The sequence below is a fragment of the Barbus barbus genome (genome assembly GCF_936440315.1).
Source record: "Barbus barbus genome assembly, chromosome: 6".
In the NCBI taxonomy this organism is placed as follows: domain Eukaryota; kingdom Metazoa; phylum Chordata; class Actinopteri; order Cypriniformes; family Cyprinidae; genus Barbus; species Barbus barbus.
The window spans coordinates 31,440,381-31,467,925 of record NC_136734.1 but is presented as its reverse complement, the minus strand read 5'-3'; the positions used below and the strand labels follow the sequence as shown (position 1 = coordinate 31,467,925).

At 37.6% G+C, this 27,545-nt stretch overlaps 1 protein-coding gene across 34 annotated transcripts in view; it reads left to right on the top strand.

The window, feature by feature from the left end:
* The window catches only part of LOC306870898 (splicing regulator ARVCF-like), a 201,784-nt gene that overhangs the window by 77,495 nt on the left and 96,744 nt on the right, over positions 1-27,545 (top strand). For 14 of the 34 annotated variants that reach the window (XM_079418455.1, XM_079418441.1, XM_079418445.1 and 11 more), the window contains exon 1: positions 26,944-27,202. In XM_079418455.1, coding sequence (XP_079274581.1) covers positions 27,182-27,202 — 21 coding nt within the window. In that variant the 5' untranslated portion in view covers positions 26,944-27,181. Of the gene's footprint in view, positions 1-3,028; positions 3,142-4,923; positions 5,062-11,288; positions 11,402-12,585; positions 12,820-26,588; positions 27,203-27,545 lie in introns of those variants that run through there. The other 20 variants (XM_079418457.1, XM_079418454.1, XM_079418456.1 and 17 more) reach the window with 10 other exon arrangements.

Sequence of the window (27,545 nt, the reverse complement as noted above, 5' to 3'; positions counted from 1 at the left end):
AGAAGATCATCACTACCTTGAGAGGTCTAATAATGATAGGTAGTCATTTTCAGTAGCTTTTCTCAATTAGCATCCTGGCCCTGCTGTGGGCAGCAGAGAATGAAAGGGCATTTCAACACAACGTGTCTCTGGTTTTGCCTCCAATTAAAGCAGCAAGATGATTTCAGACCCTGATGGTATGAAGTAGTATATGAGGTCACAACAATCCACCAGAAGTGTATTTTTTTCCGGAAATGTTCATGCTTTACAGAAATACTTCAGCACTGAGGAAGATGATGATGAAGCAACACAAGCTGCTGGACTAGTAGTCAACAAATGAACAAAATATAGAAAACATCATAATTTTCACCGTATTCTCACTGAGCCAGAATTTTAATTATTGGCATAAACTCAAAACCCGATATTTTTTTATTCTGTACCTTGAAAAGGACTTAACAATTATGTATTTTTTATAGTTCTTCACACAAACTGGATAAAAGGTAAAGTAATAGTTCTAACAACTAATAATTGTTTAATAAACATAATTTACCTTGAATGAATAATCTCTAAGACAGTGAAGACCTTGACAGAATAATTGGTTAAAAACCGCTGTGTTCAATGCCAAGTAGCCTAATAAGTTTCCTTCACATTTAGTATGATGGAGTGTGAGAGATACGTGGCTGCTGGAAGCTGACAATTGGATATTTGAAGTGTCTCGCCAAGTGTTGAACTGCTAAAAGACAAAGCAACATAAAAGACAGCTTTTGAAGGGTGTGTGAAGGTTACCAACTGCTAGCTGAGGGTTTGTTATTATCATTAGAGAGCAATTGACTTTGGCAGTGGATGACAATTAGATCCGATGACTTGAAGAGTAAAAGCGCATAAAAAAATTGTAGATACGAAGCTGCTCTGGCTACAGTGTTCTTCTGTAAGACGTATGCAGTTTTGGCTAGAACCATTAATACTGTATTTTCATTCAATTATGTTGTGCTTTTAAGGAGTAAATGTAGAAAAAAATGCAGTTTTATTGTCAAATGTTGAGATCAGATTTTTTGAAAGTTTTTAATGACTGGTGTTTTTTAGAGGTGGATTATTAGATACAGTCAATTGTCTTTACTTATACATTCAATAAAAATATTAAACAAATAAAAAGGAGAAAAAATATTTGGTGACATTTTACTATAGGGACCAATTTTAACTATTAACTAGTTGCTTATTAGCATGCGTATTATTAACATTTGCTGTTTATTAATATTTATAAAGCTCATATTCTGCACCTTATTAACTATTAAATATAATCAGCAGCAAATAAGGAGTTTATTGAGGCAAAAGTTGTAGTTAATGGTTTGTTAATAGAGAATTGGACATTAATGTCAGTTGATCATACAAGCTTTGAGCACAGTAACATTTTGTCACTTAGACTCACTTAATTCATTAAATTGCTCCTATTCAATGGACTGTATAAAATTTCTTCTACTCTGTTCCACAGGGAAAAATAAAATAAAAATAATAGCATGCTGGTTTGGAACTCCATGAGGGTGAATAATGACAGAAGTTTTATTTTTTTGGTGAAACTATTCCTTTAATTAAATTTTCTTCGGTTTCTTCTTTACTTTGGTAATGCCTTCAGTCTTCCAGCCCAGAAAATAAATTGTGTGACATCATCAACTTGGTTGTTCTAATGAGAGAGTACTGTATTCCACAGCTGCTATTAGTTGAAGCAAAACATGCTCTTCCTTTGATTAGTTTTTTGCTGATTACTTATGGTTTGGCAGCTAGTTTCACTTTTTATGGTAGAGTGAGAGGTACTATAGTTTATACCATTATCCTGAATAAATACTATGTTCGTTTAACATGGTTTATACAGTACATGGTTCTCCGGGATACTTGAAAAAAATATCATGGCACTAACATGTTAATATCCAAAAAGGCAAAATAATTCCATGGTACTTTTTCTTATTGTTTTTAATAAGAAAGGAGTCATATGTACTGTAAGAATAAATCTGTTTTGGAGCATGAGAGTTAAAACTTTGTGACACATACATCTTCTTTGTTTATATTCTTTAACATGAAGTAACTGCAGACATTTTAGCTGCACGCTGACATGGATTTAACACAACACACAATTGCTCTGAACGCAGTAAGCTCAGTTCAGACAGAGAGAAAGAGGGACCTGATAACAAATGTATTCCGACTTAGCTCACCTTTGATGTCAGTCCCACAAATCCAAGGTGCTTTGAGCATGTCTGTCCTTGAAGTCGAAGCACAGAAGAGTCCCTTGTGGGAAAGATATTGTAATCCTTAGCAGAATAAGAATAAGCGTGTTGAAGAATTGTTTTGTTGAAGGAGTTTCAGAAATTACCCCTGAGTCTCTGCAGTGCCGCACAAAGATCATAGAGAAATAAAGAAAATACGATAGCGAAATGAAAATATTACCACAAATTTTCAAGTTTTTAAATGGGTTCGCCTGGGTCAGTCTGCCTTTTAAGATTCTGATGTTGATGTTCAGATGATTTTGACTCAGAAATCCAGTTTTTGATGCCTGTGCTTTCCTTGCATGAACTGAGCATACTGCTAAACTGAAGATTCATAGCTGAAGAAAAACCAAAATCAGTGCACATTAGTTGTTTATTTTTGGCCTTCTTACCAGTTTATAAGCAGTAACTGAGACAAAATGATAGGGAAGCATGGAAGGAGTCACCTGCATGAGCATCACTGCACGTGTCCCACCAGACCACATCTCCGACCAAACTCCTTCCTGAATAGAGCTTCGGCATTATGCGCACCCTAATTTGTGGAATGCTTATGAGTAAATACAATGCTGGGGCATTACTCTGTAATGAGGAGAAGAGAAACTATTTATAACTCTGAAGTAAACAATCCAGAGCCGCGCATCCCGGCTCTTCATATTCTCAGTTTGAACCCTGAGGGGGGAGTGTGTGGTCGCACCGACTCACAGTTGTAATATGTAAATAAACCTAATGATGCTGCGTGGATTGGCCCCATCACATGTGTTTGATTCGTGTGTGTTATCGTTTCTCTCTTGCAGCTGCTGTATCGAGCAGAGTTTCTTGGGAGTAGAGCTCCAGTTCCAGTCAGCTCTCTCTAACAGCCGTAACCCTCACGTCCACACACATACCGACTGCCCGGCTGACATCAAAGGTACCCATTCAACCCGTCTGTCTGCTTTTAACTTTCTCCCCTTCATTACTGCACGTCATTTCACTACTTTATCTGTTCCTTCATCATCATCCTATGAAAATAAGCTGTTAAGTCATGGATGTTTTCCTTTTGTAACTTTGATCACAGTTTAAGGTATGTAGGTGAGGACTTCGGTTGTTAAAATGATGCTTGCTAAGTATTAATGTGTGTTTCAGAAACAATTTATTTGTTTCTTTGACCGTATGTGTATGCTGGTGTTGAGCGAGTGGATATGAGCGGCCGTTTTCAATTAATTTGATATGGGAGATGAGTGGCAGGATCGCACAAGGGATTGTGGGAATAACAGCAAAGTGTCAAAGTTTGAAATGCAAAAATGACAAATAGCAATCGATCACTGAGGAAAAGGCAGTGACGTCTGTCATAGTTTTACAATCTGCTGATGGTAAATAACCCCAAACTTTGAATTGGTAGTGTATGTATAGTGACAAAGCCACATGGAAATGGCTGTGCCAAGAAACATGGCCTGGGACTCCACCATTAAAAGTGGTTCTTTGGCTCGTAATCATAGGGGAACCTCTTTAACCCTCCGGGGCCAGCTGTATCGCCAGCGTGACCAGCTCAGTTTTTTTAAGATCAGTGCAAAGACACTAAAAATACTCTGTTGATTTTGGTCACACAAATAAGTGTCATACATCAATCGAAACTGTTAAGTGTCTATTTTTTTGTGTGTACACTCACGATTACAACAAAACTTTGTGGTTTTGGGGAAAAAAAGAAAACCAACAGGGTGCGCTCTGTCTTCTCCAGCTCCGCGATCTGTTTTCAGTAACGCGTCACTAAAATGAAGTGTAACTCAGCAAATACTCAACACAGAAACATGGTTATCTCTATAGAAAGCCTGAAGTGTCTACTTTCAAATGAAGTCATATCGAAAACAAACGTTCTGCGATAAAGTAATCCATATGAAACCGACACGATGTTCAGTCTGTCCAGTCTAACTCTAAACCTATATCTTTAAAGATGGTGCTATATAGCACCTTAACAACCTCCAAAGAACCGCTGAGGAACCATTACAGGTTCTTTATAGGTGCCAAATAGCACTTAAATAGGTTCCCCTATGATTAAAAGCCAAAGGACTACTTAGCGGTGCTATATAACACCTCAACTACCAAAGAACCGCTGAAGAACCAATTTTTATATACACTGATAATGAAAGTAGTATCTACAAAACTACAACACTACATTAAAGTTTTTAACTAGTTTTTGTTGAGTTCTTTCATTTGTAAAATTTAGTTTATTCCTAAAACTGCCAAGGCAGTGAGACAAAATACATATCAAAGAAGCATTATTTGAAAACTTACTATTTTATACATTGTTGCTTCTCAGTTGTTTCAATGATTGTAAGATATTTTAACTGAAAATTAGACAAACATACTTGTTCAGAATAGAATTTTTGCAATGTACCATTATAATCAATTATAATGTTTAAAATGTAATTCTTGCTTTAGGTTTGTACACTACATAATGAAAATGGCATGCCAAAAAAATTTGATGTATTTTGATGTAAATTTTATTAAGATCTCCTGGTCCTGTTCACACGTAGTATGATGTATCTTTTTTACTTGCCTCCATATTCTCTCAGTATAATCAGTTGGTGAAGATGATGTATAATTCTGTGTGAAATGTGCAAACTCTGTATGTAAATAAATACAATAAGGGTGCATCCTCTTTGAGAGGTGTCACAGCATGGCATTCCTTTGATTTGTGTCACTGTACCCTTAGCACACTGCGTTATTTAAGGACTTGGAACCAGAGTGTAACTGAGGATATTATTCTGACTCTCTCACTGCTGGTTCATTCAGAAAGGCTCCTCCCATCCAGAGTCACTTCAAAGAACAAAGACGAGGAAAAAAATAAGGGGTAAGCAATGGCTTTATTTCCCCGTTCTTTCCTACTCCTAGAAAACAAACTTATCTCTTATGCGTTCCATGGTGGAAACTGCTTTGAAATCCAAATGTGAGGCGATATTGACTGACAATATAGTTTTTCTCAGCAAACTGATAAAGCAATTTTCAAAGCCAGTTCTGCATAATTAATTTAAAATACACTTTAATAATAATAGCAATAAAATGGTTTTAGTCTGAAGGCACTAGTTTTGTCCTGAATACATATAGGTGCTTTTATTGGCTACTTTGTCCTACTGAGTTACTGTTTGTTAATTGCTCCGCTGTAGATTCTGTTTCATAAGTACTGTGTATTCAGACACAATACTCATTTAACATAGTGCATTTTGCATACTATATAACAGGCATACACAGACTCAAGGTCTGTCTTATCACTTTATTATTATTATTATGTTTATTGGGTTTTTCAAGTTAAACACAACATACAAGATACAGAATAATCCAAATATATAATTCCCATATAGACTACCCTATAACATACCCCAGACCTCCATCCCATAGTGCCACAAATAAACCATAAATAAAATCAAACAAGAAAACAGAGATAATTAGATGGTATCTAGTCATTCTGTCCTGTTATGCCCAAATAAGAAAGGAAACTACTGTCTTATCACTTTATTAAACAGAAAATTCACACAGAAATGAAAGTTATTACTAACCCTCATTTTGTTCCAAACCCACAAGATGTTTGTTCATCTTTGAAAGACGAATACACTTATAGGAAAGAATAAGAGAAATAATAAGAAATCCATATAAATGATTGTAAAATAAATGAGTGAGCTAGCACTTACATTTTTGTTTTTAGCTGTGTTATATAAGTATCTGCAATCATTCACACATTTTAAATGAGTGTCATTTGTAAATCTCCTGCGCAGATACTCCACAGTGATGCCTAGAGAACTTCTCTAACATATCTTTTGATTCAAGCGATTTTCCATTCCCTCTCAGGGTTCACCTTTTGACACTCTTTGTGCTTGGAACAAAATATATTAGATTACCGAAAAGCACCGGTCCATCATTCATCAAAAGTGCCTCTGGGCCCTCAACCTCTTGAGATTGTTAGCATCCCTTTGTTTGAATCTGTGTGATTGAACTTAATGCATCCTTAATTTGGTATCTGAACTCGGGTGGAGAGGTGCAGATGAGTGTAAAAATGGGATCAGGTGCTACTGAGGGCCATTTCATTGGTCTTCTTTACTCTTAGCAGGAGCTCCTGGTCCAGAATTAACCTCCCTCTACCCAATGCTCTGCCATGCTCTGAACCCACAAAACTGATCTCTGAACAGCACCAAATGGCCAATTCTCATTACTCTACAGACTCTGCACACACAGATGGTCCTCAGGTGGAGCTGGACTGGTGATTGATTTATGTTGGACCTCTAGCCCCCAGAGGAGAAATAAGAGGGTTTATCTTTTTGAAGAAGGGATTGGCTGGGGTTAATGAAATGAGACCATTCTCTAATTGGGGGGCATTTCTTTTCCAACCAGTTTTCTGTCTAGTTGGCCACTCCTCATCCATCTGCAGAAATCCTGCAGTAGTATTGCTTTGCTGTGGTAACATTACTCATCCCTTATCATTTTCGCTACAGACATCAATGAAAACATGATAAACAGTGCAGCTTCTTAGTGATTGGGCCTATGATGATTGCTCAGAAATTGTCAGGCCAACTTCAACATTGTGTAGGTGAGTTTTGGATGGTAAAACATAGTTTTTACTTCCTATGCTGCCTTATATAACCACCTTTCTCAGTGTTTCATAAGCTTATATTGTTCCAGGTTTCTTGGGTTGAGATGTTTTGCACCGTAAACACAATTGTTTCAATGTGTTCTCACCTGAACAGAAGTAAAGTTGATGTTTCCTGTGTTTGGATATATACCGTAGGTGTTCCCCAACCCCTGATGGATTTGTTGTTGAGGTTTTTTCAAGTCAAGGCTTTTAAATGTACCTCTGCTGCTGCATCTCATGTCTGAAACCACGCAGAAAGCTCCAACTGCGTTTGTAAATTTATTACACGGCTATTTTTAGCACGAGGGTTTATGCTGCAGTGTGTTTATCCCTGAGGAAAAACACTGTGTCAGTATGAGCACAGTTCATGTGAAGTAAAGCCAGTTCTGCCCATTAGTAATTGTTATGAAACCCTATGTATTGTGTCCTTTTTGTTTGTTTTATCGATTTTGTTTGCATAACCTATTACAGATTTCTCAGTTAGCAGGCTCTATTAACCAAAAGTTCATTCTGTTAAATGTTTGTTTTAATCCTCCGTAATTTTCTTTCTTCTATGCAGTGATTATTATAAATATTGTTTGGATCACAATGTTCTTTGAAATGTCTTTTGTGTTTGTCAGAAGAGAGCAAGTCATACAGGTTGTGAATAATATTAGGGTGAGTAAATAATTGAATGTTAATAGTGGAACTATCCCTTTAAATTTACCTGTCTTGTTGGCAAACTGGCTCATTCATCTTTGTTAGTCTGTGGGACAATCATTAGATCAGATATTGCCATCAGTCCAGTAAAGCCCTTTATAAGGTTAATGCAGGGTACAGATGAGATATTCCTGCCGGAACAGTTAACTGACATTGAACGGTCCTTTTTTCCTTCTCCAAACTATTAGCAAATCAGCTCCAAACCAGAACTGGAATGCCTCACTACTTTGGACTATTTTAAGCATAGTCTGATGGACTGTGGTCATAAGTGCAGTGGGCATGTCTGACATGCTTGTCATTCTCCTGCTGACACTTAGAGAGGCAGGGACCGGTTTTCCATCAGGCCCTGAATTCCCTTTAATAGAGAGTATGGGATAGGCAGCTTCTGTAATCCTAAAGCAGGGTTCGTCATCATAACAGTCTCATCATCATAGCTCAGTTAATCCCATGATGAGAGCGCTGTGCCCTGATGCTGTAAAGATTTTGATAGCTGCTCTTAAATGAGGGTTTGGGCAACCTCTTAACATGTCTTTCTGTGTGTAATTTTGATTAGTACTAATACTATAGCACTACAACAATTCATATATAAATCTTGAGTAGTAAAGCTTTTAAAAGGTGTTGTCGAAATTAAAAAGTGGTGTTTGCTAAGGAAAGTCACCATTACTGTTGCTTTGTATTGCCCTTACAGAGCTTTTTGAAAACTCACCGCAAAGTGGATAAATTTGAAATCATCGTTTTCACGTTGTAGTGTTTACTGTGAAAACAGAGGCTTTTGAAAACAATGATGCAAACAATGGCTTTTGCAAACAATGCATGTTTCATGTGAAATATATTTTAACAACAGATATGTTTATATTGGTATTGTGCCTGTTATTTTTCTATTCGCTTTCACACTATTGCTACAGATGTGTTACTTTGTACACTCTTCATATCACAATCGTGCAAAGATGACAGAAAATGTACTCACGATTTGCTGTTTGAGGCAAAACATGTGGGCGGTTGAGTTTGATCAGACACACAATTGTGTGTGAGAGGGACCTGAACACGTCAGTGAATGGTGAGATATTTTCCTAAATAAAATGATCCTGCCAGAAGAATTGCGTGAAAAATGATCATGTCTGTATCGTCACAGTGAGCTTTTTTGATGCTTTAGACATGCACAGTAAAGCGAATTTAACCTTTTCTGACGTTTCAGTGTGGATGACAAACTTTTGGAAAACGCTAGTGTGAACAGAGAGAGCGTTTTAAAATGAAAACACTGTTTTCAAATGTATCCACATTAAAGGTATAGTTCGCCCAAAAATGAAAATTTGATGTTTGTCTGCTTACCCCCAGGGCATCCAAGATGTAGTTCTTCAGTAGAACACAAACGAAGATTTTTAACTCGAACCATTGCAGTCTGTCAGTCATATAATGGAAGTCAATGGGACCCACGGCTTTGAAAGACAAAAAAACATACACAGAAAAAAGCAAATTAAACCCTGCGGCTCGTGACGATACATTGATGTCTTAAGACACGAAACAATCGGTCTGTGCAAGAAACTGAACAGTATTTATATAATTTTTTTACCGCTGATCCACCACAATGTCCAACTGTCCTGAGCGCGTTCACATCCGGCGTGTGATGCATCAACGTGCTCTGGCATAGTAGACGCATGCACGGAAGCAATCTTCTTCTTCTTCTTCTTCTTCCTTGATGTTTAATGGTGGTTGGCATCCAACTTTAATGGTGCATTACTGTACTGGAGTGTGTACCGGAGCTAGACAGAGATAAACTATAACTAGAAGGGAGACTTCCCTCTCTCTTCTTCCCCTTCCCCTTTAATTAATTAATTTCCAAAACTGTATTCTATATCATATTTGCTATACCAGTGTCCCTCAGAAAACAAAATAAATGCGGAAGCAATCTAAACAATCCATCACTTACGTCTTGGATGCCCTGGGGGTAAGCAGATAAACATCACATTTTAATTTCTGGGTGAACTATCCCTTTAATGTAGATGTAGCCTTGGAGTTAGGGATCTGACCAAACCCCTTTGGCATGTAAATCATCCTTGCCCTTTTGTGCTACAGATATGAATGATACATCATTCTGCCTTTTTAGGAGGAGTGAGTCGATAATAAAAAAAAAAAAAGTTGATAATAAAAATCTTTTAGACTTTCACTGAAGGTTAGATCAAAGCAAGTTCCTGATTCAGTTCCTGAATTTAAATTGAGGTTGCAGGATGCAGAATTGTAATTAGAATTTGAAAGGATGGAAAGTACTTGTCAAGCAAAGTTTGTCAAGATAAAATTGGATGAACAGATGGTTGGATAAACAAGATGCCAGGTAGATATGTTCATATATATTCAACTATATTTAATACGTAACATTTTTTAGACCTAGCTGGGAGAACAGTTCATTTCTTATGAAATGCTAAAAGTGATCTGTTAATCCAGTGGTTTTCAAACTTTTTCAGAGCGACCCTATGCCCCATTGGTCCTCTTAGCAGCATGAAAAACGAAACTTTTATTCAAATTCTGAATGGAGAATAGGCTATATGGCAAAGAAAGCGTGTAAAGTGCGCTTCCTTAAAAAGCTGTCACTCATTTCAGTTTATCGCGATCTCTAATTCCGCTATAATCAATGAATCTGTCAACACAGCACAATTAATCTCTTATTTACATTTGTTCATTATAATCAGAGGATTGGCGTCGCGAGCTTCCAGAACTCTGGACTGAACAAGAACACTGGCGTTCTGAGCGGTGAGTCGATTCTGACTCGCTAAAACTCCTCTGATTGGCCATTGCGTTATAGAAATCAACAGATATGTCCCTGATTGCTACAATGTACAACGCTGCAAACACAAATACACATTTGATTCTGATCTGAGGTGGCTGCCGGTTACTTTCGTTTTGTTGTTTATGTTGTTTAGTTGCTTCTTTCCTGAGTCTTGAACTGGTTACATACGTTTTCCTTAAATCATCTTGGCGACCCGACCCACGGTTTGAAAACCACTGTGTTAATCACATCTAACATTTACATCTCAGATAATGAAAGTTTATCCGTTTTCACATTGTTGCCACGTATTTATTGACTTCAATTTTCCATGATAAGCTATCACATTTTTGTAAACTTGTCTTATCTAGCAGATAAATTTATTCTTGAGTTATTTTCCAGAGGCAGGAGCAACACCAGAGGCAGATTGGCTCCCTTTGCTAGATCTTGTGCAGTTGCTCTTTGTACCCAGAACAAGTCTGTAGTACAATGCCTTGCCGTCAGAGCTGTGTCAGAACGGCACTTAAGATAAATAAATGATCAGCCAGAAACAAACATCAAAGCCTGCATTGTGTACTGTGCTGTGCTTCAAAGGGAATAGGACCTTCACACCGACTGTTCTGCAGAGAATAGCGTGTTTGTGTTACTGTGTGTGTGTCCATTTGTGGTTTTGGTTTAATGGAGAATGAAAAATGACAACTGTATAACGTTCTTAGTAAATATTAATCTGCACCAGTCCCCTTTTCCATCCCATACTCAATCTGGCCCCCTTCGTCTCTGTACACCTGTCCCCTGACAGCCCTATAACAATCTACTTTGCTCAAAGTCAGCGAGTGAGGTTTCAATAGTCATTTATCATTCTCTAGCATCTTCTCATTCATTTCTTTATCTTCATCCTCTTTAATTCCCCAGGAAACAGAGTAGAATTCTGTCTATTATGTTTATAATGTCAGGGTGTTATCTAACCTGTGATTTCTTCTGTCTTTCTTTTCCTCTGCAGCCAGCTCTCTCTCTCTCGCTCGCTCTCTTTGCCTCCTGCTGGGCACATCTCCTCCCGTCTGTCCTTCTAGGGGGATGTCTGTCCTCTAACTGCCTCTCTCCACTACCTGCTAGGTGTGTATGCAGGTGAACTGTTTATGCTCTATGTGAAGCTTCCATTGTCTACATTTTGTCACCTGCGTAGCATGAACGATGTTATCATGGTAATAGCCTGTATTGTGTTGACGTGTGGTGAATTTAGTCTGGAACTATAGTGAGTTTGTTTTGTGGCATATGCATGTGCGTTTTAGCTATTTATGGCTGTTATATGCAGAACGTAAAGTAAGTAAAGGAATTGCTGCTCATAGCACAAATGCAGTGTGACTCTGCAGCATTTGGTGCATGGATACTGATGCAATGTTAGGTTTGAGGGTTACATAGTCAGTATTAAAGGAATAGTTAAGCCAGAAATGGATATTTTTTGTCTTTATTTGCTCATACTCAAGTCATTCCACGTAAGTATGACTTTGTCTTATGTGGAACACAAAAAGGGAATGTGAAAGTGGATGGGGACCAGAGGCCATCAAAAACACATCATAAAGGTAGTGGTCCATACGACTTGTTCTATATTTACTAGTGTTCTTTGGTCATTTGATAGCTTATTTGTGTGGGGAACATGGGCGGTACTAAGGGTGGGCTTCCGGATTTAAGCCTAGAATATATTTTTCATAAAATTCATTGAAACAGTCTTATGAAAACAAACACGTTCTACAATAAACACTGACTGGACTATGGAAAGTCTTAAGGGACAAACCCTGTTTATGTTTTTCTTGTCTCATTTATTTATTTATTTTATGTATTTATTTATTAGGACTGTATTTTAAAAGTAATCTTTTGACTTGTATAAAGCTGAGATATTTTGTGGGACCTTCTTCATTTTATCCCTATAGCAATAGTTAAAAATGATACCTTTTCGATGTAAATTTATTTTATCCTATAGAATATTCTAATATTTAAACAAAAGATGCTCCACATGCTCCAAGTCCTGAATATCCACTGACCCTATAAAACTGCCCCTAAAGTTGTTCAATTCCTTGAATGATAGTTGTGGTCAGCCGTTTGCTTCCAGTGTGCTTTTAATGGAAAAATAGACATACTGCTATAAATAACTTTCTTTTTATGTTCCACAGAAGAAAAAAAACTGTAAGCACAGTGTGTAACGTTAAAAGAATTTACATTTTTGGCTGAACGGTCCCTTAAATGGCTATTTCTTCCCCCCCCCCCCCCCCCCCCCCCCATTTACCCTGCCCTGTAATTAGCATATAATTTTGGGTGCTGCCATGGAAGAATATGACGTGCCGTCAGCCGCCAGTATCCTGGCATCAGTCAAAGAGCAGGAGGCGCGCTTCGAGCGTCTGACCAGAGCCCTTGAAGAGGAACGCCGCAATGTCTCCTTGCAGCTGGAACGCGGCAGTCTGCCCTCTGATCGACTGGTGGGCGGCACCACAGGCGGGAGCAACCAACCGCTGGCCTGGCAACAGATGGTCACGCAGGTAAACCATTCCAGCTTGGCCAGTCATGCGTCAGTCTGTGTGAATGAACAAAGCAGCCCCATACCTCGTTTCATTCTGATGCTGCATCATTTCCATTGTTTTCATGAAATCAGTCTGTCTGTATCTCATTTAGCTTGAGCTGTGTTCGGCTGAGTTATTGCTCTGGGTGTTGTTCTGCAGTGACTCATCGTCTGTGCCCAGGATCAGTCGTCTTTACATCTCTCTCCACCACATGCTTTTTCATAGTATCTCACAGACCATACCATTTGCTTTGGGTCCCTTATGGGAGTCAAATGTGTCTCTGAGGCAGTGAGTTATGAGGATGCCTTTCTGGGATGGATAACCAAAGTCAATATGAGAGCAAATAAAATTAATACTATTGCAGTTTTACAATACGTCAGTGCAAAATGATCAGTGTTGTGCAAGTTACTTCCAAACTGCAATACATTACAGATTACTTGTTACTGTTATTTAAAAGTAATTCCTTACCTTACAATATTACTGTCTCAGAATTGTAATGCGTTACATGACTCCTGTATTACTTTTAAATTACTTTCAACAAAATATCTACAGAAGTAGAACTTAACATTCTAAAATGACAAAATGTCCTAGAGCCCTGCCCTAATGGCAAAGTGTTTATATTTCGTTCCGGCTTTTTATTAAGTTAATTTAGAAAAAACCTTTGGAGCATTTTTTGTTCATTAAATAAGTTTTTTCTTTCTTAAAGTAATGACCAAGCGGCCAGCGGCAGACCGGCAGGCTGATCATAGCTTATGTTTGATCAATTTAGCCTTCTCAAATCATCATGACTTGCCTAAAATAAAATCTATAGATATACTGTTCAATCTGTTATCTATAGATAAGTTCAACCGTATAACAATGTTTAAACGTTAAACCTAGATAAATGTGCGCTGTATCCAGTAGTTTGTGCGGAGAGTGGAAGCTAAAGCACAGGACATGGAGGCACCAGCACAATCAATTGCAATTTTTTTTCAATGGAAACAACTTGCGCCATAATTTTTGCTCATAAAGGTAAGAGTAATACATCATTCATAACTGTAAAGGGTCTACTTTTATTTGTGTGCACTCACAATATCAACAAAACATTGTGCTTTTATCTTGAACAGGAGCGCTTCACAAAAATGAACCTAAAGTCAGCGAAGACATTCCTCACAGACATGATAAATATATCTATAGAAAGCTTTAAATTACTACTTAACAAAACAAATAAAAACAAAAACAAAAACTATTTAATATAATCGTTATCCGTAAAGATGCACTTCTCTCTAAAGGTGTGTCTAACGAGGAGATGGCGAATCCTTACTATTTCCCCCGGACACATTCATGGTAATTACTTTTGCTGGGGCTTTTGCTTTATTGCGTGTATTTGAAGGCAGAACTCTTCATCTGTGCTGACGGCTCACTGCTGCTGCGGGACACTAAACACTGTCGAGCCGCTCTTGACAGTTGCAGCAGCACGGACTCATGTTGTTTCCACCAGCATGGTAATTTTTTTTCATCAATAATTGATGGATGTCTAAAATATAAAGATGAGAAGCCTAAAACAGGCCCGAGGACCGGCCCGCGTCTGATCTATGACCGAAGCCCGGGCCTAGGGACATAAAAAAGTCGGAGCCCAACTTTAAATAAAGAAAAAATTGGGGGCTAAAAGTGTGTTGTAATGCAAGCGCTGAACATGTACTGAGTAAAATATTACTGAAAATTGATTAGTAATGCCTTACACTACTGCGGTACATCAAAAAGTAATACGTTACTGTAATGCATTACTTTTGTCACGCGTTACTCCCAACACTGAAAATGATTCACTAGAGTTGGAGTAGTAGGGCGTTACAAAATAATTAATTGTAGGTCTAGAAATACTGTAAGCTTCTAGAGACCCAGGTTTAATTTTATTTTGTACATTTTATTTATTTTTTTTGTGGAGAAAATTGGATTGCAATCCAAAAGTTACAGAAAGAAGAATGTAAAAGGCTAAGAACTTCTGTTAGGCCTTTTTGGTAGGACATTGTCCACCTGTAGCTGCACCCCTTGTTTGAAGGTTGCTTAAAGGGTTAGTTCACCCAAAAATGAAAATTCTGCAAGCAAGGATATTGCCACGATCAGTGCACAGAAACGTAGCAAGGACATCAGTAAATGATTCCATGTGACATCAGGGGTTCAACCGTAATTTTACAAAGCTATGAGAATACTTTTTGTGTACAAAGAAAACAATCATTTATTTTACTTATTTATTTTACTATTTTACCGATGTCCTTACTATGTGTCTTTGCCTTGATCTTGGTAATATCCTTGCTATGTATGGAGGCTCAGAGAGCTCTGAGATTTTATCAAAAATATCTTAATTTGTGTTCCGAAGATGAATGGGTTTGGAACAACATGACCTTGAGTAATTAATGACATAATTTTCATTTTTTGACATAATTTTCATTTTTTTCTTACTCAAAATCTTTAGTTCATGAACATATCCGTGTCATCAGTGTCATTAAACAGGATAGTCATAATGCTTAGTCATGTTGTCAATATAACAGTGCACTCTGTTAGTATAACATGCTGTCAACTATGGCAACAGTTTGGATGACAGTTACTATACTGAAATGCAGAAGACTGCACTTCTTGTATATATCCATTTAAAAAGTATTGTACATAATAAGTAATTTATACATTACTGTATGTGGGATATTGATTGAAAGAGACTGTTTCAAAATGTTTGAATTATTGAGGATATGGTCGATCTCCCAACATTTAGCTGCACCCTTCAGCCATTGTAAGGCCATGATTGACAACATGGTCCATAATAGTGGCACTTATTTCACCTGATATGTGCCTCTGTCCTTGGCCTCTTCTGCCTCATCCTCTATTTTGCCTCTGTACCCTTCCACCAAGCATCCTTACTACTCTTCTGCCTCTCGGCTGTTGACCCTTATTGTTTCCTGGATGTTCAGCCATTGTCAGAATTTGTAACTCCTGTGTTGTCCTCTGTCTATATATGCTTTCCAATTGAAGGTTCATGAGATGCACCTTTTGAGCTATTTCAGTGAACTGGTTTGTCATTGGTTGATCTATATTCTCTTCATTAGTGAAACTAGTCAAGATTCACTTGCACAATTCATGGCAAATTTAAAAAAAGTCTCATAGAAATGTGTAGAAAATTTGCTTGACAGTTTATGACAACTAGATCAGCCATTTTGCATTTAATGACTTATATGATGAACTAATTACTAGATGTTTTGAAGGGTAAGACAATTGCCCAGAGAACTATATAATACATTTTGATCAACATGATATTAGCAACTGATAATGTAGGAAACCACAGACAAATACGTAATCAGTTGCATGAATGCACCAAAGCAATTACAACTTGTTCAAAAGAATGAGAAACTGCTATAACGATGTGCAAGTTGAACAAGTAGTTTTGAAAATTTCATTTCTGATCTTAGAAATGCACCACAGCGACTGAGAAAACCTGTAATGTTCTTAACTGAGTTACATTTGCAAGATCCTTTCATCAGTCATTTCAAATTCCACTGGACTGCAAAATATATGTAATCAATAAAAGTTCACCACTGGATTGCATCCAGATCAACAACAGACAATATTGCTATTGATTGATTTGATTGATTTTTATTTTATTTTATTTTTATTATTATTATTTTTTTTCCCCAAACATAGTTCAGTAAGGTTTCTGTGGGTTGCTGGTGGGAAATTATGCAGATAAAAATTATTCCATGTTAGCAATCAGTAGATAATTCCAGGGGTAGTGGATTCATACTCTACATGTCTGTTTTATGGCAACGCCATATCATTAATTTCTGATTGATTCTGGAGGTGCATATGTTGTGTTCCTTCATTGTCATTGACAAAATGTGAAATATTTTTACTCTACGTTACTGTTGAACTTTTCTCTTTTGTACAACCAGTTAAAGATATGTGTAATTCTCAAAGAAAAAAGCCAGGTCCCTTGTCACTGCTTAGACTCTGATTATCTGTCTCTTCCATTAAGTGTTTAGCCTGTGTGCTGCCCTCACCTGCCCATAAAGCTTGTGTGTTTTACTCCTCTCTGCCTAACATGACAGCTTGAAAATTAGCTTGCCCTTTTACATGTTGATTACTGTCAGAAGGCCTTGCATGTCACAGAATCAGTTTGCCGAAACTGACTGGTATCTTCTGTCTAGATGTCTGTCTTTATATCGTGTCACTTCCTTTCTCAATGAGAATTATGTTTAAAGATAACAAACCGCATAGTGATTGGGCTCAAAAGCTGGTGGGTTTATGTAGCTGATGTTGTTACCGGAGGTGATGTTGCTGGTGGTGTTAGTTAAAGTGAACAAGTGCATCCTAGGTTAGCATGTTTGCTGAACTCTTGGCAGTGTCATGAACGTGTTTTAACTATATTATTAATATTTTTTTCAGCAGTCCTCTCATGCTTTCATTGTATCAGTGGCTTTTCGTTTTGCTGTGCAAATCTCAATATTTTTGTAATTTGAATATTTTCCATATCTATGCAGTTTCTTGGGATGTTTGGAATAGTTGACACTGTTGCAGTTGTTATTGTTCTGCATATGTGCCTCATTCATCTTGTGTCTTGTACTCATTAATACTGTATTGGGAGGTGGATCAAGTGTTAATAGATCTGACTCCCAAAGAATAAAAGGACTCGCCTCATTCAGGGTTTTATCTTCCGTCAGTTTACTGAGTGGAGACATCGATTTATTTTGTTTTTGAGCCTTTATTATTCTTCACAAGGCCTAAAAGGTCACACAGTGACAGAGACACACAATAGGACTCCATCAATGGCAGACCTTTCACAGCAACTCTGACACCAGAGACAACTTTTCTTTAAAGTAACCTTAACTGTCCCACGTGTAAGTAATGTTCAGAGGTCGTGACCTGAGGCAGTACAAGGAACATCACAGCTACGGTATTTCTTCCTGGATTCTAGAACACTATTTAAAATTCGGGAAGCGTGCCTGGAGGACTGAAGCTTGGTGGCTGAACTTTGCTAGCTCTGTCTAAATGTTTTGAGTCTGAAAGGCCCGTGGAGAGCTTTGGAAGAAAAGTTGCTGCTTTGATCAGTGCTGTCTGCGATAAGACACACAGAGATGGTATGATACACCACTGCTCAGTTTCCTCAGTTTTGCTGTACAGGTCCACAGGTGTGAGGAGCTCAGCTGACATTTTCAGCTTGTTCTGTAAACGTTGAGAAAAGAGAAGTGAAAAATTCCAGGCTTCATTTTAATGGAATGTTTTACTTTTATGTTACAAATGACATTTATTGAACAAATGTGTATATATCATTATTTCTATTTGTTATTATTATTTTAAATGCAATCCAAATGATCTAATCAGTTCATTCATGTTTTTATATGGCCTTATTTTTCCAACATGTATATACAGTACACTACAGTTTGGGGTCTTTATTTTCTTGAAAGAAATGAATATTTAGCAAGGATGCACTGAATTGGTTTGTATTAAATTGCAATCCGTTGTTTTGTAAAAACCTTTACTTTTTCAAATGATTGCAGTTTATCAAAGAATTGGAAAAATTAACAAACATTTCACAATCTTACCGTTTAAGCTGCATTTTAAGATATTTTAAGAATGTTTAAAGAAATAAATGCAGCCTTGATAAGCTTAAGAGTGCTTTTTTCAAAAACATTAAAAAATGTTACTGACCAAATCTTCAAATGATTGTTTAATAAGTGAAGTGAATGAGTATGGTGACCCATACTCGGAATTCGTGCTTTTAACCCATCCAACGTGCACACACACAGCAGTGAACACACACACACACACCGTGAACACACACACACCGTAATTGTGCACTGAAAGCAGTCATAGACTATACAAACTGTATGTACATTTTCAGACATGCTCTGTAAAGCTTGTCCTATCTGGAGGCTTTTGGGTGTATTTCCTCCATGCCTGTGGAGACATAGGGTTAGCCGCAAAACACAAGGAAGTTGCACTGCAGGGAAAAGCCTGGGAGGCCCACAGTCTTGTAAATCACCTGCTTAACAATGACTTTCTCACCCTCCTCCCACACACATACACAATCTCCCATGCCACCTCGCTTCCAGTGCCATTAGGAAAAGTCAAAGCTCTTGTAAAACTATAATTAAAGCAGCAGTGAAACTGCCTGCATTGCTTATTTTGTCTCTGTCTCATTTTGCTTTTTTCTGCTCTCACATAAATGGTGTTAACAGTTTTTTCTACTGAACTTTTTTTTCTCCTTGTAGATTTCAGAAGTTTTCCTTTTGAAAATTACTAATGTGACTAAAAATATGGGGCAGTCAGAGAATGTGTAACAAGAAAGTGGAACGTTTGTGTATGCACTTATGACTACAAATATTTTTTTGTTCAAGTATTATTATTAACGAGATGGTTTTTTGCCTAAATGTCTTTTTAATATCTTTATACCAAGAAAACAATGTCATGAGTAAAGCTGCACATTTTAGAATAATGTTGAAGCTTGCATGCATCAAGTATTTTTCTTTTGTGGTCATCGCATGGTCTAGAAAGCTACATGAATGGTAATGGTTTTATCATGTGAGAGAGTCACTGGGCGTGTGATCGTCACAAATGCTTAAATGTGCCTCACAAAGCTGCTTGGAAGAAGTTACCTGTTGTTAGATCATACTTCATTTTCAATAAGTGCAGACAGAATGGAGAGTAAAACTGCTGTGGATGAGCGATGGGAAGTGGAGCGTGAAACTTCAGGTAGTTTCCTGTAAAGCCCATATAGTATGTCATATCAGGATCCACTTCCAGTGATATGGCTATATTTCTTTCATAATACATTAAAAATTGTAATCCTGTGAGTAATCCCTATTTTTGATATGTCTGCAGGTGTTAGAAAGGTGAACCTGCTCGCGTGTTTCATAATGCTGGCTCACTGAAGGACAGGCGCTTTCACTGAGGAGTGGGAATAGCTGCATTCTTTGTATTCAGAGCAGCTGCAGGTGCCCACAGCTATTCATATTCTACAGAGGGCCTCTCGGACCGCTCTCATACCCATTCCACAATCCATCAAATGATTAATCCTCTAAAAGCTCTAAAATGCACGAAGAACAGAGTTTTCTTTCTTTTTTTCTTTTCACAATATTGCTTAATCTTTTTTCTCACTCTCTGAGTATGGTAAATAATGTTGTGTCCAGCATTTCCTGTGTTGTAATCTGAGTGCTGGGTAATATATTCAATGTCTGTCTTAAAGGTGCAATAGGTAACTGTCTTCAGAAACATGCTGGTTGAAAGTCTCTTCACATATCGATAGCAATCATTAAGTTAAGTGGTTTAAATTTATTTATCTGTATTTATATATTCTGTGGAAGACGTAGGACCAAGAAATGTTCGTCCAATCAAAATACTTCTTCCTAGTCAATGTACACTCTAAAAAATGCTGGGTTAAATACAACCCAGTGCTGGGTAATTATTAGACAGAACACATGATGGTGTTCTGTCTAATAATTACCCAGTTTGTTTGTTTGGCCAGAGGAGAATTGGCCCCCCGACTGAGCCTGGTTTCTCCCAAGGTTTTTTCTCCATTCTGTCACCGATGGAGTTTTGGTTCCTTGCCGCTGTCGCCTCTGGCTTGCTTAGTTGGGGGCGCTTCATTTCCAGCGATATCGTCGACCTGATTGCAAAGACACTATTTAAACTTGACACATTATTTTCCTTTTTTGATATTGTGCAGTGCTTTGACACGATTTGCATTGTAAAAAGCGCTATATAAGTAAAGGTGACTTGACTTGACTTGACATGATGGGTTGTTTTCAACCAGCAGTTGGGTTAAATGTTTAACCCAGCCTTCTGGGCAATAACCCAACCGCTGGGTTTAAGCAACCTAATTGCTGGGTGGTATTTAACCCAGCATTTTTTAGAGTGTAGTAATGTTGTCTCTGGTCGTCTGGTCTGTGTGTGTATACTGTATGTGTTCAGGGGGTGTGTCTTTGGACAGCGACGTGCAGGGAGGGTGGGGACGTTCGCTTTCAGTGCTATCAAGTTAAAGTTAGCATTTTCCAAGATCTCCTACTGCAACTTTAATAGTTTTATTGGTAACCCTTTACAATCAAGTCCCATCAGTTAACATTAGTTAATGCATTAACTAACATTGACTAACAATGAGCAGTACATTTGTTACAGTATTTACTAATCTTTGTTAATGTTAGTGAAAAAAATACAATAATTTTCCATTTATATTTTTTTTTGAATAATTTAGTTATCTAATGTTAAAAAAGTAAACTTTATTTTAAAGTGTCACCACTTTATCTAATGGCTTAAAAGTATTTTTGTGAAATAATAATAATAATAATAATAATGTTTTATAATTATATTTACTGAAAAACCGGGTGGATTTAAGGTGAAAAACAACTTTCAATCAACTTTGTTGACAGAGGTTTTATATAATTAGTTTATAGCAGTGTTGGGGTTAAAGCATTAGAAGCAACGCAAGTTACGTAATCAGATTACTTTTAACTAGTAAACATTACTTTTAAGTTAACAATGAAATATCCAAGTTACTTTTTCAAATAAGTCAAGTTAATTTGTTTTCCCATTTATTCACTGACACCTCTTCTGTAACTGTGTTGAGAGAAGTTGTGAGCGAAATGAGTGAGGTGCAGAGGCACTTCCTTTAGCCTAAAATGCCAAAAATATTACTTTTGGGTTTTTTATTATTATAAAAACAAAAGAGCAAGCCTGGCCCACGTAACATTGTAGTTTTGGGGAAAGTTACTTTTAATCATTCAAAAAAGTTTTTTGTTGTTGTCGTTTTAAAGAAATAGTTAAAAGTTAAAAATAGTTCAAATACTATTATTCAGCAAAGATTAAATTTATATGAAGTGACTGTCAAAGAATCCTGAAAAATAATATGTTATGGTGTCCACAAAAATATTAAGCTGCACAACTGTATTTTTAATATATTTTTTAATATATTTAAATAATCATCAAACAGCCATTGGCACACATTGATAATCACAATGTTGTAAAATATTTGTGTGTGTACAATATTACATTATATTATAAACGTTCAGTATATCGCCCAGGCCTAATCAATCCGGGGCACTATTAGTAGTCTAGCTGTCTATAATATTGAACTATATAACTAACTCATCAGCTACTGAATGAGGTTGAAGGGCTCCTGATTGTGCTGTATTCTAAACTGTACCAGCAGGAGTGACTTTGGAACCACTTAAAAGACCAACTGCTGTTCACTCAGTGGATCCTGAACTCATGTGTTTAAAATAAGAATCTCTTGCTTTATGAGACCCCTGAGTCACTCCAGGAATGTGACCCCTTTACTTGGCATGTTCATATATAACCAAACAAGTATGTGTGCTTGACCTTCTTATTGGGAGCCTAAATTGAAACCACTTGAAGTGTGTAAAATGCACTGTTACTTGAAAGAGTTGTTCGGAGGCTGCAACACTGACTTTTAATATAGTGGTTGTCTTCAAGTGGTTTAGCACGACAGTTTAATCATTTGTGTGGCACAAACTTGTTGATGGATAACGATCGAAGATATAGCTGATGATTACCGGTATGTTTCTACAGAAATGGGTTGATTTAACAACTTATTCCAATATATAGAGTTAGAAATGTTGGTTAAAATGACTTGTAAACAATGAAAGCAAAAAGTATTGATATTTTTATTTGACTTTCTCCTAAAGGATTTAAATAGTCATCACTCTGTATGGCAGGTAGTGCATTCTAGGATCAGCTAAATTACTTTGTTTTATTCTCCTGTTGTTTTCCCACTGATATGAAATGTGTAATATTTCTGTCTGGTCTTTGATGGCTCTATTGACTTTGTGTGTGTGTGGAAAGACTCATTTCTGCTCTTTATATTTATCCAGAGATTGGTGTGCGTGTTCAGACTGTCAGTCGTTTACCTTATTACCAGGGCCCTAGTCTATTTACACATGTTATCATAGCAAGACTCGATTCGAGCGGAGGACTGGATAATGAGATTTGAGTAAGTGAGCGTTTGGAGAGCAGCTATTGTGTGAGAATGTCGGTATGACACAATAGGACAGCTCAGACTGAAAGCAGTGGTGTGGAGATGATATTTAATGGTAGTTTGAATGAGGTGCTTGTCATGACAGTGTGAGATGTACAATAGTGTATTTAAACAAATACCTTTTGTCAGTATTTACTCACCGTTACCTGTATAGCATTCTCAAGCTCCAAAATGATAAAAAGTATCAAAGGTACCATGAGGTGTGAAGTACATTCTAAGTATTCTCAAGTCATGTGATAGTGTTGTGTGAGGAACAAACCACATTTACATTATCACGTTATTCCCTGGTAATCTTCCCCGCCAGTGGGTTGAAGCTGAATAATTGAAACAGTGGGTTGAACTCAAGAACTGAATTAGACAAATTCATGAACAAATCATTCATACCTTTTTTGTGAACTGTATCAATGGATTAATCGAAAAGATCCAACTCACCAGAGTGATTCTTCATGGATCTGGCATTGCTGATCATAATATGAACACATGAAACACAGTGTTTTGGTTTGACTTTACGAAACTTGGAATATTGTGGACTAGTTTTATTGTTGTATCTTGGAGCTTAACAACATCTTCATTCACTTTCATTATATTGAAAAGAATGGCCTGGAGATTCTTCAGAAATTCACTTTTATTTTCCACAGGGGAAGAAAAGTAATTTAGGTTGGATCAAGTAAAGTAAATATTGATTGCATTTATATTTTTTGTGAAACTATTCCTTTAATGCAAAATTTTATGCTCTGCATTTTCCCTTTTTAGTTTTGATTCTTCATTTTCTCTCTCAGGATCTCATAAGAACCAAGACTGACATTTTTGTGTTTGATCAAGCATATCAAGAGAAACTATATTGTATGTTTATTTCCCAGTCTGCAGTCCCACATTTTTTTGTATTAAATATAATCAGTGCTCGGTTACAGAGGTGATGCATTTAAAATACGATCTTTGCTGAGTTGCCACCTTTGAAAACTTCTAATGATGAAATTCATTACATTCCAAATCTGGGAGTGCTGCAACCCTAAGCAAACATCATACATCCTCTTGAGCAAAAGCCTTCTCAAATATTCAGCGCTCATAAATATATTTATGAGACTAAAACAGTCGCATGTACGTTGCGTATCTTTCTTATCCTCTCTTGTATGTTTTATTATCTATTGTTTTCTCTTCTTGTCTTTCTCTCTGCAGTAGTCCACGTTAACCTTTCCCGGCGTCTGTTCCATCGCAGTACCTCCTCGGGCCTGAATCCACTAAAACATTTTGATTACTTTGTTTATTTATTTATCAACACTTTTTTGTTGACATGTTTATACTGTTTGGCGACCACAGGACGTTCTGCAGTCTGTTTGGTGTCAGACTCTGTAGTAGAAAAAGAAACAAATTCATTCAGGTCGACTGCAAACAGATTGAGGCTGTTACTGCTAGATAAGACATGATGCTCTTCAGTACGGGGGTGTGTTTGTGCTGACTGTTGTTCGAAGTTTGAGAAGGATTTGGTTTTTAAGTAAAAGAGTGTGCGAGCTCCGAGTTGGAATTTTTTCAGCTTTGGCAGTTTATTGAAGCATTTCTACTCAAGAGTTTGCACTCAAATCTGGAGTTTCTTGGTCAAATAAGTTCAAAAAGTTACGTTTGACTGAGACACAGGCTTGTAATTAACAAATTAGTTGTATGCCTATGGTTTATTTGTTGAAACCTAACATTGTGTTAGGGTAGGTGTTCACAGTGTGAGATTGGCATACATTACTATTGTTGGTTTTTTCAAACGAGCTGTCAGTTATTTTAAACAATTGCTTGAATTTGAACACAAAAATTGTTACAATCAACTGATGATAATGAGTAGACTTCTGAGGTTTATTAAATTATTTTTATACAGTCACACTTTATTTCTCAGGTCCAATTATCGCTATTAACAAACCATTAACTACAACTTTTGTCTTTAAGTGGTTTTGTCTAAATTTAAAGATGATTAAGGATGAAGAATGTGGTCATGCAGAATATGTGCTTTAAAAGTACTAATAAACAGCCAATATTTTAAAAATAGGCATACTAATAAGCAACTAGTTAATAGTGAGAATTGGTTCTTATATTCAAAAGTGTTACCATTTATACTTATTTTCTCTGAATACTGGGATATTATTTATTAAAGGGGTCACATGATGCTTTTTTTTAAAGATCATTATTTTGTGTATTTGGTGTAACAGAATATGCTGACATGCTTTAATGTTCAAAAAACATTTTTCAAATACTGTACATTATTGTAGGTCCTCTATGCCCCGCCTCTCTCAAACACGTAGTTTTCTACAAAGTCCCTCCTTCAGACAAGCGCAGCGTGCTTTGATTGGCCAACTGGCACAGTGCATTGTGATTGGCCGAACACCGCAAGCACTCATCGGAAATGTAACGTCCCTTACCATAATCGCGAGCTTCATCTTTCAATATAAATGTAAAGACAGTTAATAATGTCCTTAGTTTTACCATCAGTTCAAGCCTGAGAGGGGAACAGAGTCGCGTGACAGACACAGTGATGAAGCTCGTATGTGTTTGCACACAAGCTACGATTAAGACCGCTGACTCCACTGTGATGTGACCCTGTCTCTCTCTCTCTCTCTCGCTCTCTCACACGCAGTCAATAGCAAATACTTAAACTAATAACAAAACATACTTACAGTAGCTGATTCAGAAGCGCCAGATTGTCATAGCAAAGTCAGAATTACCTCCTAGGTTCATGAAACGGTCGTCCATAAAATCCGTTGCTGTTCTGTTCTAAGTAATCTTAATGATTCCTAAATGCATCTACTTTCGGAAGGCCAAATAAAGTGCTTTTGCTTTCACCTAGAAACACACAGTGTCTCCCTGACATGGCTGCATCAACGCTACTGCGGTTACTGAAACCACGGGTGGCATTACGCAAATACGTAGACATGTAGGCGTGTTTGAATGAGCCATTTAGGGGGCGTGGCAGAGTCTTAACTTTGATAAAGAATATCTCTTTGGTTTTGAGACTTTAGTCTTTGAAACTTCAGGGATCTTATCTATGCACAATCAGCTTGTAACACTCCAAAGAGAAAGGAATACTTGAAATCGCATCATATGACCCCTTTAAACTACCGTTCAAAAGGTATGGTGGATGAAATTTAAGAAATTCGACATGCACCCTTTAATTTAACCCCAGTATAGGTTAGTGAAGTAGTTGATTCTTTACTTTATTATCTCCACGAGCATGCCAATGTCCAACAAATAAAAATAGCAGTCCTGTATCCGGCCCACAACCTAAAATGAGTTTGACACCTAGGGTGTAAAGTGCCCATCCCTGAACTCTCCCTCCGTCCGGCTTTGTGCTAAAGCCATTCATAGATTTGGATTAAAATTCTTTCACATTATCAGTCACTGAATGCTGTCTGAAATCATTCTGCAACCTCTTTCCTTCCCCTTCTCATATTTAGCAAGCTGGAAGGACAAAAGCTGAGAGAGAAAAGAATGGAGAGAGAGAACGTATGATTAAAAAAAAAGGAAAATAAAGTTTTGTGGAGAGTTGCCCCCCTCTCAGGGCTCATGCTCTTTTGGCATGTTGGCTGGGTGGAGCCTCTCTCGCTCTCTCTCTCTCTCTCTCTCTATTTCCACTCCAGCTGCATCTGTCTGTCAGCCCCCTCCCCCTCCAATCTGTCTGACCCTTGTCTGCATAGATGCTCGGTGAGGAGAGGGAGAGAACGAGAGTACAAAACTCTACGCTGTGAACAGGGCAACTGCCTTCTGGGAAGATTCTATTCACTCAAACGTGCACACAGACCCCCTTCTCCCCGTCCTCTACACCCGTCCGCCCCCCTCTTAATTAGTCTACCCAGAGGGTTTTGTTTCAGCAACGGGCAACTTTTTTTCCCTTCCACTTCTCTGTGTGTGAGCTGTTTTGTTTTGGTTCTCTTCAGCCGGATTCCTGAATTTACTGAAGGATTCATTGGACTGTCTAGAGCATCTCTCCTCATTTTGAAATCATTATTCGCCCCAACGTTTGCAGCATCCTCGCTTGGCAACGGTGGAGGCGGGTTTCTTCTGTCCCTGAGAGGATTACAAGCATGTGTTAGAAAGAGCGTGTGTGTGAGAAGGAGAGAGAGAGAGAGAGAGAGAAGACGTAAGAAGACGAGAGAGACGGAGTGTATTCGTGCATGTGACCGTCGGGAAAGGATGGCTGTGTGGCTCTGAGCTGCCTCGGCTCTCACAGGACGTACTCGCATAATAAGGAACGAAAGACTGACTGACTGACAGAGAGACAAAATCCACTCACAAGAGAATATTGTTCTCCTCGCGTTTCTCCCAGAGGCTTAACCAAACAGGATTTCCGTGATGCCGGCTGAAGTGAAGCAGGTCAGTTTGGGGATTCACTCGCTCTCATCCTCCTTTCTCTTCTGTTTGCTTTTGATTGCTTGAGTGTATTTGTTTTTAAATTATTTCTCAATTTTCCTGCTCTTTAGTGGTTGGGTTTTGGTTGTGTTGGATGTTAAGTTGTCCCTTAAAATTCCTTCCTTTCATTCTGCTTTTCTAATCTTACAATTTGATGTAGAATATCAACATTTCGTGTCTTGAATTCTGTTTTGGTCACATGCTGCATACTGTCAGCATTCAGTATACATCTTTCCAGAGGTGATTCAGATTCAGTTGTGCTCAGCTGTCAATAACATTATCATAATGTAACACAGCATGTGGACGT